At 38.1% G+C, this 19,987-nt stretch overlaps 1 protein-coding gene across 23 annotated transcripts in view; it reads right to left on the bottom strand.

Annotated features, from left to right (window-relative positions):
* Positions 1 to 492: 492 nt before the first annotated feature.
* GPHN (gephyrin) overlaps positions 493 to 19,987 on the bottom strand; it is a 285,353-nt gene continuing 265,858 nt past the window's right edge. For all 23 annotated transcript variants that reach the window (XM_050334967.1, XM_050334971.1, XM_050334970.1 and 20 more), the window contains 6 exons: positions 11,508 to 11,595; positions 9,406 to 9,479; positions 6,655 to 6,719; positions 5,295 to 5,398; positions 4,040 to 4,136; positions 493 to 1,499 (listed from right to left, as the gene is read on the bottom strand). In XM_050334967.1, the coding sequence (XP_050190924.1) occupies positions 1,366 to 1,499; positions 4,040 to 4,136; positions 5,295 to 5,398; positions 6,655 to 6,719; positions 9,406 to 9,479; positions 11,508 to 11,595 (562 nt within the window). In that variant the 3' untranslated portion in view covers positions 493 to 1,365. The remainder of the gene's footprint in view (positions 1,500 to 4,039; positions 4,137 to 5,294; positions 5,399 to 6,654; positions 6,720 to 9,405; positions 9,480 to 11,507; positions 11,596 to 19,987) is intronic.

Below are 19,987 nucleotides of genomic sequence, written 5' to 3'. Positions count from 1 at the left end.
TGAATGGAGCTGATGGGATAGCATTTTACCCATGAACTCCATGAATTAAGGTGTTGTAGGGCACTGCTATGGTCTTAACCCTAGATGAAATGTGAAATTACCAAAATACATAATCTGGTGAGAGCTGAAAAGTCTGTATCTCATGGGGGGAAAAAAGAAAGAGGAAAAGAACACTTTATCAAATTCCACACAGTGCAGCACAAGGGCTGTTTGCAATTGCTATGCAATTTAGATAGGAAAAAGAAAGTATTCTCCAGCTTTGACTAGTCCACTTGTAAATCCCACCCACCAAACACTGTTTCCATTTTGCCCCTTGGGAGGTGAGTGAGACAGAGCTCATTCTGTAGTTTGAGTTCACCCATGATCATGTACATGAAGGAAAGCCCCAGACTGCACATAAATTTCTCTTTCTTCCTATCCTCATCCCCCACACCAAAACCCCTCTTAAATCACTACTTTTTTGTTTCAAACAACAAGGCTGAACAGGTGAAATTTTAAATAATGATTGAGGATTTTTTTATTCATTTAAGTTTCAATATCATTACAGAAAATGTTATGGTACAGAGTTGTTTAACATTAGTTTTATTTCTTTGCTCATTTAATTTCCACACGAATGCTGGTAACACTAATATCTGTACAAGATCAGTCTTTGATTTTTTTTAGTTTTCAGTTCTGTACATTTTTAAATGTATTGGTTAAAAAGGCTGTCAGCACTTAAGGAAGCAATTTTTTTGTTTGTTGAAATAAAAGGTATCCAGTTACTGCCCAAGAGTACTGAGCTGGGTGGCTGCTGGGACAAGAGAGATCCCTGAATGCACAGCGAGGTGAGAAAACCTCGGGGCTTCATTGGGTTCCCAGTGCAGCCACTCTGCTTTTGGCACTGTGCACATCAACACGAGATACAAGATAAAGAACAAGCAGAAGCTCTCTGTGAAGCGGTTATGAAGCATACTAATAAGGGAAATCCAAGTGTTGTCTACGCTAGTATAAATAAGCAGACAGCCTTGTTTTAAGAGCATAAGTAGTTGTATCTTAAAGATGAGAAAAAACACAAGTTCTGCAGGCACCTACTGCTGTCTACTAAAAGCTACCGCTATTAGAACTAGCATTGAACACACAAAGCAATTGCAAGGAAAGGAAAAAGTTGCTTTGATATAATCAGAATAAATTTCTTTGTTAAGATTTGTTTTAAAGTTTTTTTTTTAAAAGGTATTTATTTAAATTCCATTTGAAATATATTTCAAGATGTTGACTATACTGATCAACTTTTATCCAAATCAGAAAAACTAGCTGTGCCGTTGCATATTACAGGATACAGTCAATGATATGTGGACATGCATCAAAGCTTCGCTCTTGCTGGTGACATCATAGCCTTCCAATGACCATGACATCCACCACCTCCCCCTTGTGAAGCTCCACATACTGCTCTGTCTTTGGAGGTAGCATCAACAGTCCATTGGCACTGCGCATACTCATCAGACGACTGCTCATCTGATTCCCTACAGGAGACAGAGAACAATTTCAGTTAAGTCTTCCAAATGCTGCAACACATCACACAACACACAGAAGCTGTTATTATGAAGACATTTACATGGCTAACTTATTCATAGAGCTGAGATCTTCCTGTTCCAAGGTGAACAGAAACAGAGAGCTCTGTGGAGAATTAGTCAGCTTCTCATCGAAATGGCTCTCAAAATTATCACTCCCTTTGCTGATTGCTTTCCTATCCAGCCTTCCACATTATCTGTACATGTATCTTGTCCTAGTAAATTGCTTTTCTCTTGGAATTTCCAATCTTATTAAAATTACTTTATTTTTCTATTTGTATACCTAAATCCAGTTGTACAAACATTAAAATCATTACAGTCTAGAATATTTTTAATATATTGTTATAAGTTCGATTAACTTTATTGTCTCTGATTAGAATAGTCTAGATTGGAAAATACCTCCAAGATCACTGAGTCCAACCTTTAACTGAACACCTTTAACTGGTTAACTGAACACCACCATTTCAACTAAATCATAGCACTAAGTGCCCCGTCCAGTCATTTCTTGAATACCTCCAGGGATGGTGAGTCCACTTCCCTGGGCAGTCCATTCCAAGACTTAGTGAAGAAATTCTTCCTGATGTCCATCCTGAACCTCTCCTGGTGCAACTTGAGGCCATTTCCTCTTATCCTGTTACTGGTTGCCTGGGAGAAGAGACCAACCCCCACCTTGCTACAACCTCCTTTCAGTTGTTGAGAGTAATAGGCTCCCCTGAGCCTCCTTTTCTCCAGGCTAAACAACCCTGAAGCTGCTTCTCACAGGACTTGTGCTCCAGACCCTTCACCAGCTCCATTGCCCTTCTCTGGAAATGCTCCAGCACCTCAGTGTCCTTCTCACAGCGAGGGGCCCAGAACTGGACACAGCACTTGAGGTGCAGCCTCACCAGTGCTGAGTACAGGGGGACAATCACTGCCCTGGTCCTGCTGGCCACACTGTCGCTGATACAGGCCAGGATGTCACTGGCCTTCTTGGCCACCTGGGCACACTGCTGGATCATGTTCAGCCACCTGTTGATCAGCACCCCCACGTCCTTTTCTACTGGGTTACAGAATACTCCTGTTTAGCATCAGTTGCTTAGCACTAGTAGCTAAAACAGTTGAAGCCTTAGGCCTCAAGAGTTGACAGAGAGTTAACTTTTCAATAGAATCAATGCTGCTAGCACAGAACTAGCTGAAACTGGCAGATACAAGCAGAATGAAGAAGGTTACTTCAGAAAAAAGCCAACCTAGCAACAAAGAAAACCAATAAGAGTCAAAAGGCTGCCAACCAGAATTAAATGATTGGACTTTGGGATCGAATGCTGGATGGTACAAGTATCACTGGAGGGTGTGATCTGGTGTAGGAGTCCCTCTCCAGAGACACCCAGCTCAAGCTGTACCCTGAGAACTAATAAAAGAGGAATTTGAAACCTTCACTTGGAATTTTAAGTTTTTCAGTGGGATCCTAAGGTTGGACCCTGTTATGGGTGTCAGCTGTGTAAAAATCTGTAAGACATACCACCCCAAAAGAATGGGTTTCTTTAGGACACTGAGCTTCACAACACATCCTAAATATGAACAGTATCATACTGGTTGTACTGACAAAAACCAAAAATGCAATAGAAAGTCATTCCCTTTAGTTTCTTGGTTTTTCGACTTCCAGATTCACAGAGAAATTATTCCATACTGTCTCTTTGTATAGGGAAAGAACTGATGCACAACAAAATAGAGTTAAACCAAACACAGCATTGTAGATGTAAGTAATGACTTATAGCTGGAAATGTGTTGGAGGCTGCGTGATGGTAAGAACTTTATCTAGTAAAAACTAATATTTTCCCTGTGGACACTCGTGTATAGTGCTTTGTGTTAAACAATTTGGATGTACCAAAAAGACAGTTAGTTGTTTAAGGACCTGAATCTCTTGTGAAACTGTCAGTCAGCCTTCTAGAAGTACACAGCTAACAAAGTATTAAAATCTAGTATTTACCTCAACTGCAGCTGAGTATCCAGAAGTATCACTAGGTGCCAAACGACTAATAAGGCCTTGGTCTACTTTAAGAGATCACATACACTCTCTGCTATCTCTTCTACTTTTCCAGTTCAGCTAGAATCACATTTCTGATATTTGTATTGCTCCTACGTATGTCCCAACTTGTGATTGTTTAGTACATGACAGCAGCAAGAGGAAGCAAATGTGCCTGAGTGCAAGTGAGCATGGTGGTTGTTTATAAAAAGGAATGTGTGCACATATGCAAGCATACATGTATAGTTGTGTGTGTGTGTGTGCAAAGGCAGGTTTATTTCAAATAAAGGAAGTTTTAACCATTAGGTTCACAAGTCATATCATGACTGAATTTTGTACTCATACACATGTATGGGTACACAAGTATGCCACCAAATCAGTCTGCATAACTAAGGTTGTAAGAAAAAACACGTGCCCAGGGTTGAGGTGTGTGGGTAGGAAGGCAAGGACCTGTGTGAGTGTCTGTTAGTCTGTGTGACGAGGCACTAACCTGTACTCTGTGCCCAAGGTAGTGGTTCTTGGTGATGCCAAGTCAGTATACACCGATGATATTCTGGGCGGGGGTCCAATTTTACATCACATGATAACTGCAGAAGAGAAAAAGAAAGGATGAACATGTCATGCATTCAGATTGCAGCGTCTGAGATAGTGGAACAATCTGTTCAGTTGTTTTTCCTTAGAAAAAAACCTTGCATTTTGAGGTCAGATGGTATCTAGTGCAAAATTAAAAGCTGTAGAAGGCACAGACTGCAGTATTTAAGGCAAATACAGCCGTGATATTATAATATCAAAGTTTGTGAGGCATTAAGTGGAATATTCCAAAACTGTTCCTTTACTGGGAGTTTACAGACAGTTTTTCTCCTGAAAAGAGCATTTCTGGTCTCTGGATTACATAACCTGGATTAAAGATAACAATGTTATTCGCATTCAAAATCCTGCTAACTCTGACAAAAGGGAAATGGCCAATCTTTGAAATGAGAAAACATACAGGAAATAGCTCACAATGGAATTTATTGGAACACATTGGAATATTAATGCAAAAGTGAGGGTCACTACAAACTGCTCTCTGCTTTGGAATATTTTAGCTGTGAGGTAAAGAAAAACCTGGATGCTCGAAGAAGCCCTAAAGAGAGACATGGGATAAGCAGCAAGAGAAAAGCCCATAGCCAAGAACACTAGGAAAACTCCAAACGATGATGTGTTCCTTGGTATATTATTTGAACCAAAAATAGAAAAAAAAATACATTATAATAAGATCTAGATTAAATAGAATTACAGTATCCATGATTTATTAGAAGAGTGAATAGTTTGAGGGATTTACATTGCTTAGGGTGAGGGTCATGTGGGTTACTTATACAGATAATAGAAAGGCTTTAAAGTTTGTATTTTCTATTGTTAATACAGACCTATCCAACTCTAGGTATTCAAGGATTACTCTGCATTTTTTACCACAGGTTACAACAAACAGTTTTTTTAAACAGAAAAGTGTCCTTCCCACTTGACTGTCAAATGTCTGCCTCTGCATCTGTATATCTTGCTCCATTAGATGGTCATCTAACTCTCAGAGGTTATGGGACTGATTATCACAATTAACAGAGATTGAGAATGTATCTTTGTGTGAGCTTCCTTCAACTGCCAGAATTGGTCTAGGGCTCAGATTCCCCAAACATGGCAGTCTTTCAAAGCCCAAAGAGCTGTGCTTCAGCATCTTGAGAGAATGTTTAAATAGAGGACAAGCTTCTTACCCTGGCTTTGATGATGGTGGGCCGAGGATCCAGGATACCCTGCATTTTCCTCAGTGCAGGAACAACGAAGAGATTGCAGGTGACGACAGCTGACACAGGGTTGCCTGTGGAACAAAGAAAAGTTGGTGGTCACTCCCTCTTGATTTACTCTGTGAATTGCTGAAAGTGAACTCATGTTTTCATAGCAATTTCACTCTAAAGAACTTTACAGGGCTTTTCATGCTATGTACAGGAAATGTTTCATTCAAGACTGCAGTGGCATGTGGCAAGTACATCTGCTGAAAGCTACACTCTGGATGATGGTGTGCTGAAATCCTGCTCTGACCAGAATTGCCCCTTGTTACTGAGGCCCCACCATTTGCCTCTGTTCTTCCATGCCTTTGTCCTATGCCTAGATTTGTCTGGGGCTGGGGCAGGGTTTACTGTGCACAGATATGGGTTCATGATTCATGGTTAATGGTTCCCAGACACATGGAAAAATAACTTTCAATTCCCTAACACAGTGGAAAAATGCTTCAAATACAAATTCTGAGGAGAATTCTACTGATTTATGTTTTCTGTTGACTCACAACAGAGGTGTATGATCACCTGTCAAACACCACTGTCTTACACATCTGGATCTCCCTAGATGACAGTTTTAAAATAAATACTATGATTAGACAGGGGCTCCACTGATCTCTCCCCTGTAAGAAAATGTACTACAGCAACTAAAGCAAGAGAGGGTAAAAGCATTAGAAATACCTCTGAAAACCACCAGCTTTTTAAGACCATGATTCTTTGTGTATTTCTTTGTCAAAATTCATGGAAAGCCAGAGAGATACGATTAAAATAAATTGCTCTTGATCTAGGAAGACAGGGATCCCTAAGTAAATGTTTACTCTGAATGGATGCTTTCCCAGGGCATGCAGTGGCCAGTGGTGCAGCTGTGCTGCCCCCTTTGGTTCCACAGTAGGAGCATGATTAACAAAAACACTCCATGATGTCTTCCTTGGCACTCCCTCATTTTTGTCTCTGTTTTCAGTAAGTCAGAGTGGATGCACTGACTTACACACACACAGAGGATATTTACTGTGAAGGTGGAGGGAGTTATAGGAAAAAAACACCCTTATTAGAAAACCCAAGGAAATTGTTAGATGGAAGAAATGAGACCTGTACACCAGCAAATTCTGAGGGCAGGAATAAAAGAGAACTCCTTAGTACATTCCTGTAAGTCCATTTCTTCTGGAAATTTCTGAGAAAACCTTACAGGTACCTTCCTTAGGGATGCCAACACCAGGCACAGGTACTGTGTGATGTCACTATTCTGTTTCATGCCTGTCATCTCTGCACAGCAACAAAAGTAATCCACAAAACATCTTACCTGGGAGCGCAAAGATTATTTTTCTTACGCCATCAATATCCAAAGTTGCAAAAGTTGTTGGCAAGCTATGGAAAAGGAAAAATTATTTAATATCTGCTTTAGACTTTGACTTAACATTATTAGATTATTTAAAACATTTGGAAAAGAAAACAAAACAGAATATCTCTCTCTCAGCAGTTCACTAGCACCTGCTGCTTATTCCATACCGGAGATATAATCCTCTCTTTGTGGTGACAGAACAGTTAGTTTTTCTTGGTATTCAGCTATGAAGTTTTAAGTAGATGAGTTTGCTTCTGGAGAGGAAACATCTAAAAGGAGATGAACTAATAATCGAAAACCTAATTCTAGCATTGTCTTCATGCTAGAAGCCAATCAACAAAGAAGTAATACTGAAATTATGCAATTACAGAGCTGTGTTTCTTTTTCATACAAGGGTCTCCAAATTTTTATAACATTAGTGACTCCTCTTACTCCAGTCTCTACAGCAGTGGTGACAATAGAACAGTATTTCTGAGCAGCAAATGCTAGCTAGTCTGCAGATGAACAAATTCAGATACACAGCCAGAGCTGCAGCCAGCTAAGACTCAGGTCTATTAGTGAAGAGCTTTCTCTGCCTTTCAGAGCTGCTCCTGAGTGATCTTTAGCATCTCATTGTGAGGGCTATTACAGTTATACAAATAGAACAGTAATGTTGGCTTGAGAATGTGGCTGGTAAAGAAAAGCGACTCATCATGAAAAAAGAAATCTACACACCTGTGTAAATAAAGTCATTTTAAACATGAGAAATGATACCTTACAGGAGTAATAATTAGGCTGGGTTCCTTGGCTTCATCTTGAGCCAACCACTATCACCTGGTCAGCAGATGATAGCTGATGATCAGAGAGATTTGGAGATTTGCCACACTTTGGTCATTAACAACTAGTTTTGTATCTGCTAAGACTGATTAATATCCTATTTTACCAAAGGAAGTTTGATGTTTCTGTTTTAAAATGTCCCTAACATGATGGGTACCAGACCAGTGCTCTGGTATCAGACCGCCAACTCTTATAACCAGTGCACAAACCAAGGTACAAAACATCTAATGGCTAATTCATATTTACCAGTAACTCTGAATTCTCATATGAGATTTCAACACCATCATTGGTAAAGTCTTCCACTACTTTTTTCTGGCAGTGCTGCTAGGCAAGATAGAACTTTACATGAGCTCAGCAACTTTCAGATCAAGTGGAGGGATGGTAAATCCCAGGCACTACTCTACATTCATGTAGCACAGCAAAATACAGGCATACAACAAATTCTGACTTTGCTCTTGGAACTTACTCAAGGGATTTTTTCCCAATATGGTAATCACAACTCATATCTAAGATCTTTTATGACGCAGTTAATAAAACCCAAGACACGGTATTTGCTATTGCACTACAACCAATGAAAATGAGAGTGCTTACATTAAGAACTGATGGTCAAATGTTTTGGTAGCAGTAAAAAATATCTTTCTTGTGGCATAAATGAAAATGCACATTTTGGGGAAAAAAGATTTCTTGAAGGTTTTTTAGCTAGTTATTAAAAGTTTATTGCTACAAGCCTACAGAGGGATCACTAGAAGAAAGAATTTTGTTCGCTTTCAGATAAGCCAGAACTAGAATTTAGTATTTTGAATTCTCTAAATCGGGTTATCCATTCCTGTCAGCAGCAGAGGCTGGAGTGCATATCCCAATTCAGGGACTTGGCTACACCAATTGTAGGAGTATGCCAGCATCAGTGAGCAATTTCCATGCCTGGGCTACATCCACCATGGGAAGAAACACGCCTCCACCTCACTCATTCCTTTCATGGAAGGGTGATTGTGGCAGTAGCAGCAAAAGCACCAAGGCCACATGCAGTTCTTTATTGGATTGTATGCAAAGGCACTAAAAGTATTTATCTGTTTTCTTAGCAAACACTCACTTTCAGTTCTTCTCCTTGGCAACAGATATGGACTAGAGGGAATAATTTCTCAAAGATGTACTTGGTCTTGTGTTGCTGGACCATGCCAACCTAGCTTGCAAACAAACTGCACTCCAAAGCCAGTGAGGTAGAGCTACAGACATTTTTTCACTAGTGCACTGTGAAACTCTCTATTTTCAACATGTAGTTTTCATTTCCTCTATAAAGCAGACTCATTAATGAGCAGTATTACAGCAAAGGAAAGCAATGCTGAAACAGTTACCTGAGGCGAACTAAACACATAAAGGACTGTGCTTGTTTTAAAATTACTATGCTCAATATGCCAATTAGACAAAGCTTTGTAAATTAGCTGCCATTCCACCTCTCTCAAGGAATTGCTTGTTTGTAGGAAGATAATTTATACAAATTTTGAAGTGAAATAAGATACTCTTTAGGCAAACTAGCAGTTTAATGTCCTTATATTTCCTGGCTATCTCCTAACAACGTCAGTGTGAGCTCTGTGATCACACTGTAGACCATGGCAATGTTTATACCATGCTGGTATAACACCAATCCCCAAACCTGATTTGCAACAGTTATCAGAGAAGTATCGCTTACTGATAAAAAGTAATCTCTTTGTTCCAGTTAATTTCACCCATAAAGATGATAACTAATCTGAATAGCACTGATTTTGCTAATTTTTCCATATTTATCTATTCTGTGGTTTTTAGTATATCTGGAAAACTGAAATCTACTGAAGCACTTCATTAGAATGTTTGGCCCAATATAGCCTCCATTTAGGCGGCCTAAACAGAAAGATTTCTTACCCCGGTTTCATAAAAACTCTGCCAAAGTGAATCTGTGCGTGAAGATCAATATCCAGTACCTGTTTAAGATAGTCCTGTTTAAATGAAAAAAAAAAAAAAAATCAATTAAGTAACATCAAAGTGGCTTTACATCATCTAAGCATTCAAAGCAATTAATTAATATCAAGTGAAGATGAAAGACTTTCCATATCCTCAAAGTGCTACAGTCCAGTGGGGAATTTCCAGTACTTGAAAGCAACTGTATTAGAAAAGTAGAGGTAAAGGACAGACTCATTTTAGGTGCCAAACCAGACTCCACAAGGACACAGTAACATATTTACTCAAAAGTCACCTGTAGCATCAGAATCTTAGAGGACCCCACAAATACCTAAAACATTTTCTACGTCGAAGATGGAAAAAAACCTTTATGGTTCAAAATTAAGACTTAAAATCATCAAGTTTTTTAACTTTTGCCATGGAAGCTATTTAGCAGTAGATTCAGAGATCTCCTAGTACTTTTGAAATCAATGCTGTACTGTACTGTAGAAATCATAGTTTTCCAGGAAACTGTAATTATTGTAATCTTCTGGGGACATGGTGTAATTCACAGTGGTTGTATTTAACATGCCTTAGAAAGTAAAAACCATGGGTGACTTGTATGTGAGTTAAATGATTTTGTGTAAACACAATCAATCCAGTTATTAAAACAAAATTAATTACTTGTTTAGTCTTTATTGAAAATTGCTGTTCTTAAAGATGTAGTACCCTATCTGTTGTGTTTAGCGAGGTTAAAGACACAGACTGTAACAGTCATCTGTTTTCCCAACTTTCTCTTTTTTTTTTGGATGTGTGTGTTGAAATACTTGGAAAGCAGCAACTCATTTCAGCCAGGCATGAATTCTCAGTTATTGTCTGCATTAACCCCATTTTTATTTTCTATTTATTTTTTGGATGTTCACAGTTATTTGATTAGAACTCAGTAGAATCAGAGTAGCTCAGTATCAGACGGCAGACCATCAGTGGACTACAGAGTCTATTGACTTTATGCTGTTGCCTCAAATTCAGACTGGGGAGATATCAGTCAGAAGTCATGAATGTCTGTAAGACCATTCAGTGGTCCAGTCACATCCTAGTGTTCCTTTCTCTGCACTTTGTCACTACATTCCTAGTTTAAAGACCAGCACTTGCCCTTGGTTATTTCTCTAAAAATACTGAAAACAACTGGAGTAATTGAAAGTGATTGGCACTGTTTTAACTAATTACCCATTTTCACGATGTATCCAACAATATGATTTCTACTCAAAAAAGTGACAAAAACTCATGTTTGCCATCTCCTAATGACTGTCTTTAGTATTTGTTAGTTATAAAAGGAGAGATGTTTCTTTTACCTGCCAAACTCACAGATTCAGCCTGGGACCAAAAAGGAATGAGATTTCCTTCACATAAGTCATGATTAATAAATGTCCTGCAGGTTCATCTACACCCCATCAGCATCTGTGTATCTCTAGTTTCTTTGATGGTTTTGGCACAGGGATTACCAACAGGAACTCAATCAACAATTATGTTAATGATTCAAAAGGCAAATACATCAGCTCACTAGGTCTCATATGTATTGCCTCTGTAGGACTATCAGGTGCAAAATGTGCTAAAACTATTTTGTAAGAGATAGAGCTTTGGCATATTTAGGAAACAGATGTGCCCAGTAAAAAAGAGCTTTTTATATACTCACGTTGCTTTTCCAAGTACTTTTAAAGTACCTTAATTCTATCTACATTTTACCTACTTTAAGAACAAAAAGAAGTCTGTTGCCTGCATGTGCTATTAACCAAGCACCTGCCTCATCAAAACTACACAAATAATTCTTTTAAATAAAAACACACTTGTAAATCACATTAAGAATTAAAATCTTCTCTGTTGTACTATGTCTACTATAGTACAGTAACATGAACAAAGGGAGCAAGGATAGTATTGAAGACTATTTTCTTAACTCACATATAAGTGTTCCAAGAAAAGTATGATCCTTTTTTAATAAACATTAATACAAAGGTAGTAGCTCTGACGACAGACTCTGCCTTGAAAATTCTTACATATACTGTAGCAAGTCATATTTAAATTTAGCATACCTTTTCCCCCATAGATACACCTCCTGATGTAATGATCACATCAGCACGGCTGATACCCTCATTCAGTGCATTCAGTAAATCATCTGGGCTACAGGAAAGAACAGGCAAGCAGATTAGTGGCATGGAACTATAATGAGTTGTAATGTAAATGAGTGTCTGTGTGCACACATATAGATGCATTTATATACATGTCTTAGGAAAGAGATACTGGCTCTAGAATAATACAAGATATTTTCCTTCTTAAGGCTCCACACTGTTCAATTCAAATCAAGAACTGCAATCTCATTCAGTGAACGCCACACTGTTTGGCACCTTTTTGTCTAAGAGCTTTGCAACAAGAACAGTGGGATACTTTAGATCAGGATTGAAGAGTGCTAATACAAGTGTCTAAGAGTATTCAATTATATGTATTCAATACAAATGGTGATTTAGATGAACTGACAGGGCTATATAAAGGGACCTGACACAAGAAAATTACTGGCCACCAAGCGGCCTGCAGTACTACCTGTCTAGTTTATTTGATATGTGCAAAAATGGGGGTAAGGCTCCACTTCAAAATTATACTAGTGAAAGAGTGGGAGTAAATCCTTTGTTTATCTTCTCCATTAGAGGGCTGTGCAGCAAATCCAGCTGTACGTTCACTTCATCTTGGAAAAGCACAATCCATCCTGTCCAAGAGTCTATTCACCTTCAGGAGAAACAGTGTAAGGGGAGCTATGATGCTCCTCCATACAAAGAGTGTAACCATGGAGGTGAAGGCTGTTGGTGTACTAACTCTTTTGTTTCTATTTTAGATCTAAACAGGAAACTTTGAAGTAGGCATTAGATATCTAAGAGCAGTACTGATGCTAATACAGAGGTTCAAGGCACGCAGTGGAGAAACTCAGTAATATAACTTACACAAGACCAAAGGAATCCAAAGAAATTTCCAATATATTAAATGCATACTTTGCACTTAACAATTGTGAATGACCAGAAGTTGACTAATTGCTATGACTGCATGCCATGTTCCTTCAACAGTATGTTTTCACTTCAATGATCCTGAAAGCTTTTCATGAGAGGTTGTTCCTACTTAGAATGCAATCGAAAGAATGGGCAACAATGCTAGCAACTGTATGAAGGACCTCAACTGAAATACAGCACCTCAGGTAAATGGCACACTACAATTACAAAATGTCATTATGGGTTATCAAGGCTTTGCAGGCTGCAAAAAGCATGTGAGCTATCCTTCTGGAACTTTGTCTATATTTCACTAAAAGTAGAACCACTGCAGTTGTTTTGAAGTTTGAGCTCAAAACAGTAAAATTAGAAATATTATGCAAGTCGTAGTTGACCTTTCACAGACTAGCAGAAATTGTATGTTTCAAAAGGTCTCAGAAAGAAAAATTCTTTCTTCTGAGCATCCTTTCTTTTCCCATGGTTTAGTGAAATATCAGCAGCAGTTAGCATGATATAATGCTCGGTTCATTACAATTTATGTGACACGAGAAGGACTGCACTCCCTCATCGAGTAGGTATCTCAAGTGCATGCAACCCTGCACACTCCTCATCTCCTACCAGAGAGCCCTCAGGTGTCCTCTACCCTGGTTATGCCTTACAGGCAGAAAGACTCAAGCCCCTTTTTCCACGGTGTCCAGTGAATGAAGCAGCATCCTCTTTGGCACGCAGTGTGGTTATCCTGCAAACCGCTATTATTTGTGTTGGGTTACATCCACTCTTTAGGGTCATATTGCTTTGTAAGAGGTAAGCAACAAGCTACAGCAGAAAGAAGAGCAGATTGCTGGTGCTATAGACTGTTATCAATGTGACAGAATTATACACTATCCCTTTTGTAAAGAGAACAGTGGCTGCAAATATTGAGGCATGCCATAATGACTTGTTTAGGGTACTGGGTGTAATGACCTCTAATGAATGGCTAAACTCCGGTTTCTTTGGGAGAAAACATAAAACATTCGGTCTCCTTTATTCTTAAGGAAGAAAAGACACTTTATTAGCTGCCCCTTCAGAAATCTCAAGATTATTTTCTCCAAAATGCAGCACAACTTATTGAAGGAAAGCAGAAAGAAGCAAGTCTGCTGTTGGCTACTGTACGTATTTTCTTCAGAACCAATTCTTTCACATTGATCGTCTAAGTATTATCTGTATGTAATAAGATATTGTTTAAGAATATTATGGAGTTTGTAATAGGAAGACTCTCAAGGTCTAAGTATTCCTTAATCCTTGCCAGTGAGGGTGCAGATTGAAATGCAGTAAGGAATACATATTCATTGCATACACTGGCATTTCTTAAGCTCGACAGTTGGAGACTAATGCCACTATCACTAGCCTAAGACTGCTTTCAGTACATTTTACTTAATAGGGGTGATGGAGTTGAGGACCTTATCTGGACCTTGCCCCAGGCTGGCTGTTTCATTTTATCTTGTTAAATTACTTAGAAGTTATTCATAGGTAGCAAGACCACTTGTCTGTGGACATGCTAATTCTGGATTATAAAGTGTGCGTGCTTTTCATTGTGGTTTGAGAATAAGAGAAGGAACAGTAAAAAGCAAACAAGTATATATTGGAAGTGCTGCTACTTATATCCTGAACTTATCTATGAATTTGTATATTATAAAATTACTTAACAAAGAAAAAAAATTAAACCTCCCCCACCCCCCCAAATAAGCCCAAACTCAAACCAGGTGAGGACTCAATTCTCATCTTTCTTTATGAGGGTAGCATATCACTGGAGTAATTAATCATTCAGTTTATTATTACATCACATAAAAAGCTGAATATTACTGGGCTTGGTGCATTTTTTAGCATTTCTAGTAAATGACCTGTATATTATACCCTTTTTTTTACCATTTGTATAATGAAAGGCATTTAAAAATTCTACCGCTAAAACTTTATCCAGCTAATTGCACTGCATATCATCTTTAGACAGTTGCAAAATGCATTTAATTCTTCCAAAACAAAAGATGTGATAGAAATTTTCTTGTAATAAACTGAGTGATTATGTTAGTTTGGTTTTTTTCTGAAGAAAGGAGACATTTACAGAATTCCCTCCCTTGCATTTGTTCTTTTTGCCATTTTTGGCAGCCTCCTCTTTGTCACTCTGGTCTGCCTGACTTTATGAAGTACTTCAGGCTGGTAGTTCCATGACTCTGCAATTAGCACCAAGCACTCCTTATAGGAATCACCTGTTGTAATCTTCAATCAACACTGTAGCAAACATTTTCCTTTCCTTTGGTGGATTTAATGCAGAGAGTTATTGCTCAAATTGCATATTAACACTAATTTGATATAATCAGATAACAAGATACTACTTGTTTCATTTGTCATGTAACAGTGAGCAGCTTCTCCTTTGGATTGACACAGAAAGAGAATAAATAATTAAAAACAATAAAACTCTGAAAGAATAGACAAGATAACTTTGTCATCTGAGCATAACACAACATGATAGTTCTAAAAGGCATGTGACAAATCACCATGAATCTGAGAAATAACACTCAGTGTCTGAGCAGGTACAAATCAGAAGCTGTATTATGAAGCCCTAGCCATTGCTAGGGGCAGGATGCTGGATTAGCTAGACTAATGGTCTAATTTACCATGATAAATCCTTTAAAATGTCTTGTCAAAGTGCTATTCTTGGATTTCTTTTCCTTCATGGATTGAACCGTAACAGATGCTCAAATATAATGGTAAATACCTTAATCAATATAAAGTAGATTTTGATGGGAAGTCTCATTTCCAGATGGGAAAACTATTCTGTTTCATTTGGTGATTTTCAAAGTCAGAGTGACACTGCACAAAAAGGAAGTGTGCTTTTCTAATATACTGCAACTTTTTAAAAAAGTTCTGAGCATCTTCTGTAAATACCTCGAAGAAAATTTGTTCTATAAGACTGCATAGAGTTTATGAAACTATTCATATAGATAAACAAGGACAACTCCAAACTTAATCTAAACATCTAGAGCAGATTGTGTCTGCACAAATATTATGCATATTGTAAATACATTTTTTAAACTGCAGACATGATAATTTGCACAAAGACTGCATGTATTTTTAAGTATATTTTTATATTCTCTGCTGATTTTGCTAGTTTGGTAAACAGAATATCTACTTTACTATCACAATTTCCTGACCCTCATTGTTCAGTTTTATGGAACAGAATGAGCATTACAACCTGGAAATTAGTTGGAGGGTAACTTGTATAATGGCAGCAGCATGCATCCAGTAAGCAGATACATCACATTGCAGCTGACATGCCACTTGATTTCATTAATTTCAAGAGAGGACTTGCAGGATGGCAGTATAGCAGAATAGGAACACCTTATGGATTCATTAAAAAATTCTGATTTATCAAAGCTAGTTTGTGGAAAACATATGCAACATTTGATTACTGAGACATCTTTGAACTGAAAAGATACACAGGAAAGCTTAAGAGCTTGAACAAGAAAATAATGCAAGCCTCATTAAAATAGATATCAGCCAAGTAGATTTTTTCTTTTTCACTCTCAAAAGAAATAGCTATGTTAGAGTCAAGACCAAAGAATTCTCTATGTTTTAAGTGCCATTCTGAAGTACTCTAAATTACAGTGTAATTTTCTCTTTCAAATAGAAATCAATGTCTATTAATTCACTTTAGCTGATCCTATTGTTATGCTTCACTGTCATTAATTATAAATCTGTCAGCTTTTCCTGTGATACAACCCTTACAGCAGAAGTTTGATACATGAAATTAAACTTCTCTGTTTTATAATTTAATTTGGAAAACAAATAACAGCAAATGGTGTTCTGCATCACCTACCACTCTGGAACGAGTGATTCCTGTTAAAATCAAACTGCAACCTTTAGTTAGGACTGACTTATCAAGCCATTGTCACAGAACAAAATCCATAGTTCATTACTAATTTCCAGGACCATTTACATCACGTTATTTGCCACAGTAGTCTCATTCATTCAAATTAACCTCATTACCTGGCAGTCATTTCCAGTCCTTGCTGTCCCTTGTGATATACAGCTATTAGTACTGGGTGGCTAACCAAAACACTTATGATTTTTGTATTTTTCTATGTAGCAGCCTGGACTTTTATAAACACAGGTCTTCTGGAAACCTGTACTTGCAAAATTTGTGCATGCAGACCATCACAGTTAGCACCTTAAAACTGTGTGCTTTACAGATACATTGGGCACGGCTACAGAAAGATACACATGCACCGTAATGCACCAGATGCATGCAGAAGTGTCTATTGTGAGTTTAAAAGCTCAAACGCAGACATGGGTAACCTTTCTTGCCTACTGCTTTACTTTTTTTGAAAGTATCTCAAGTATTTCAGTTATATGCTGAAAGATATGATCCTTCACAGATTCAGAGATGCTGCAGATTCCTGGACACACAGTGAAAACTGAAGTGCTAGCAGTGATCCTACATCAGTCACACTAAAGACCAAAGTAGACCAGCTGCTCCTGTAAACTACAGTAGTTAATTATAAACTTCAAAAGGCTATGTGCCATCTGGAGGTGCCCTGAGTTTAGCATATTCTGGCCATGACCCCACAAACTGAGAACAGTGGTTTGTATTAGTTTTGCATTTTATGAGATCTCTTTTCTGCTAAACAGAAGGGCCTGAAGAAGAAAAGGTTTAACTGACGTACAAGGACCTGCCAGAAATTCCCCTTACACGCAGAGATTCCTTTCAAGCTTCTAGTTTGATATCAGAAAAAAAAACTCCAGCTCCAAAAAAACCAAGGAATTTACCAAAGAAAAACTTCCGTCCAATAACCAAGAGACTGTACTTATTGTACTCAGACAGAGATCTCATCATGCTCAATGACATTTCTTTTTGAGGAAAGATGGGATATGGATTTGATCTTTTATGATTAACTCTCATTTTTCTTCTTCTGCTCATTCAGTTGAGGTGACAGATTTCAAACTGAATAGATAATGCAGCTAGGCATAAAGACAAAGTCTGTCACCCACTTCTCACCTCATGGCCAAGAGGAATATTTTACATATCAGTAATTTGCAGGATGCAGAATGGTGAATAGATGCCATATTAGGTCTAGCCAACTAAAATCCAACTTCTGTAGAATGTAATACTGAATGTAAATCGATGAATATATTTCAATAAATGTAATTCAATGAATGAATATTTGAATGTAATAGAAATTCTGTGTTTTGACTAGTATGGGTTCTGAAAGAGGAAGAAAATCCAATTTTGATGGTGTATGTAGTAACATATGGACACTTTCGTGAGACTGTATTTGTTTCAAAATTCTCAAGTGTATTTCATCATGTTCTCATGATGTTTCTTCCTTCTACCTTCTGTGGTATTTCCCTGGATCACTCTGAACAGATGTAATATGTTTTCCCTAGGAATATAGGTCAGCTTGTGAGGAAAGCTGGAATAATTACAGCAGCTTTTGGCTTGTTCAGCATGACTGTATAGGTTTTGTCTATTTGATAGCAACATAAAAGAGTCTGTCTTGGTACTTTTTGCTGCTCTTCTAATTGTTGCTGCTGTAAATAAGAATGATATTTGCAGAGTATTGTTTTTTATGTTACATTTATGTACTCAGAGATTTTGCTTAAAGGTCTTCATTAGAGGTCTTCAACTCTTCTGCTGAAGTTACCATGAGATCTGTCTAATGCTTCAATGTTTTCTCTGTATCTGGATAACATCTTTTTCTCCATTGTTTCCATGAACTGTTTCAGAAGAGTCCCATTCATACATATGCCAGAATGACAAAAGACCGGAGAGATCAGAAAAACAGATAGCCATGGGAATGCCACAGGAAAAAGTCTCATGCTGTAGAAGCCAGGTTTTATGTACCATGGAGCATATTCCTACATGAAGGGTCCTGTATCACATTCTTGTTTGCTGCTTGTGTATATTCATCTGCAAGCATTTGCTTGTGAATTGTAGTGATTTCTTCCATCAGTGCTGAAAGAACAGGACCAAAACTTTGATAACAGTCGTCTTCAAGTGCTGTGCTGTCGTACTAATCCCTGAGCACTTTATTCACTCTAAATCCAGGATAGTGTTTGTCTCCTCTAAATGTAAGAAGCAGCCTGAGAACCGCTGGTTTCCACTAATTAAAAAATTATCTCTGGCTATTTTACTGTCTGAGGACAATGAACCTTATCACTATACTTACCAGAAATCCATTAGTTTTTCCAATAAATTGGATAGGACTACACTGGTAAAGATTTTTATTTTATCTTCCTTCTTACAAAGGAAGTAAATCAATATGGATTCATTGAAAAGTTTGCGCTTTTGGAATGGAAAATATTCAACAGTTGTAGCTGGGTTGTGACAATATGTGAAGATTACACCACACAATACAATAATCAATGCCAAAGACATGTCAGTGCACTGGTGAGTCTGAAGGGTAACTGTGGTTCTCCAATTATTTCACTCATGAAATAGGAGAATTGGCTTATAATGGATGTAATTAATGCCAGTCATTTATGTAAAGCAAATAGTATTGCTTTATGCCAAATTTATTGCCAAATCTGACACATGGTGAAATGGTATTGTTATCACGCAATTTCTTACCTTTTCATTTTACTTTAGCCTCAATTGTAAGAGTAAATTTTAAATAAATTTAAAGTGAATTTTAAGAAAATTCATCCCCTCTGTAAACTGGTGTAACTGCTATTGAAGTACAATATAGATGTCTCTATGACAGGTAGAAATGCAGTCCCTAAAAGCAAAGCCTCAAAATGAAGTCTTTCTTTAGAAAGCTCTACCTTTTACACAACCATAACTTAGCCACATGAAAAAATGTCTATCTCCTGGAGAAAAAAGACTTGGAAGCCACAGGTCAGAGACAATATACAAAGACTTTTAAAATTCCCTGTCATCAGCTATGTCCTAAACCAAACAACTATTTTTTAGAAAATGTCAAATGAAATAATGACATTGATTTTTGTTTATTAAAATAAAAATTCCTCAAGAAGAGTAAACTACAAATTAGGAATTAGTGAAGAGAAGAAACTGAGAAATTTAGCCCATTTGAGACCAGCAACTCAACTGGCCACAATAATCCCCTGCAGCACTACAGGCTTCCACAGTGGCTGGAAAGCTGTCCAGCAGAAAAGGACGTGGGGGTGCTGATCAACAGCTGGCCGAACATGATCCAGCAGTGTGCCCAGGTGGCCAAGAAGGCCAGTGGCATCCTGGCCTGTATCAGCAACAGTGTGGCCAGCAGGACCAGGGCAGTGATCATCTGCCTGTACTGGGCTCAGGTGAGGCCACACCTTGAGTCCTGTGTTCAGTTCTGGGCCCCTCACTACAAGAAGGACATTGAGGTACTGGAGCGTGTCCAGAGGAGGGCAGTGGAGCTAATGAAGGGTCTGGAGCACAAGCCCTATGAGGAGTGGCTGAGGAAGCTGTGGTTCTTGAGCCTGGAGAAAAGGAGCCTCAGGGGAGCCCTATCACTCTCTACAACTACCTGAAAGGAGTTGTAGCAAGGTGGGGGTCGGTCTCTTCT

This window comes from Myiozetetes cayanensis, unplaced genomic scaffold (assembly GCF_022539395.1).
Source record: "Myiozetetes cayanensis isolate MyiCay16 unplaced genomic scaffold, myiCay2020 scf6-25, whole genome shotgun sequence".
NCBI classification, from domain to species: domain Eukaryota; kingdom Metazoa; phylum Chordata; class Aves; order Passeriformes; family Tyrannidae; genus Myiozetetes; species Myiozetetes cayanensis.
This window is presented reverse-complemented; position numbering and strand designations above follow the sequence as displayed.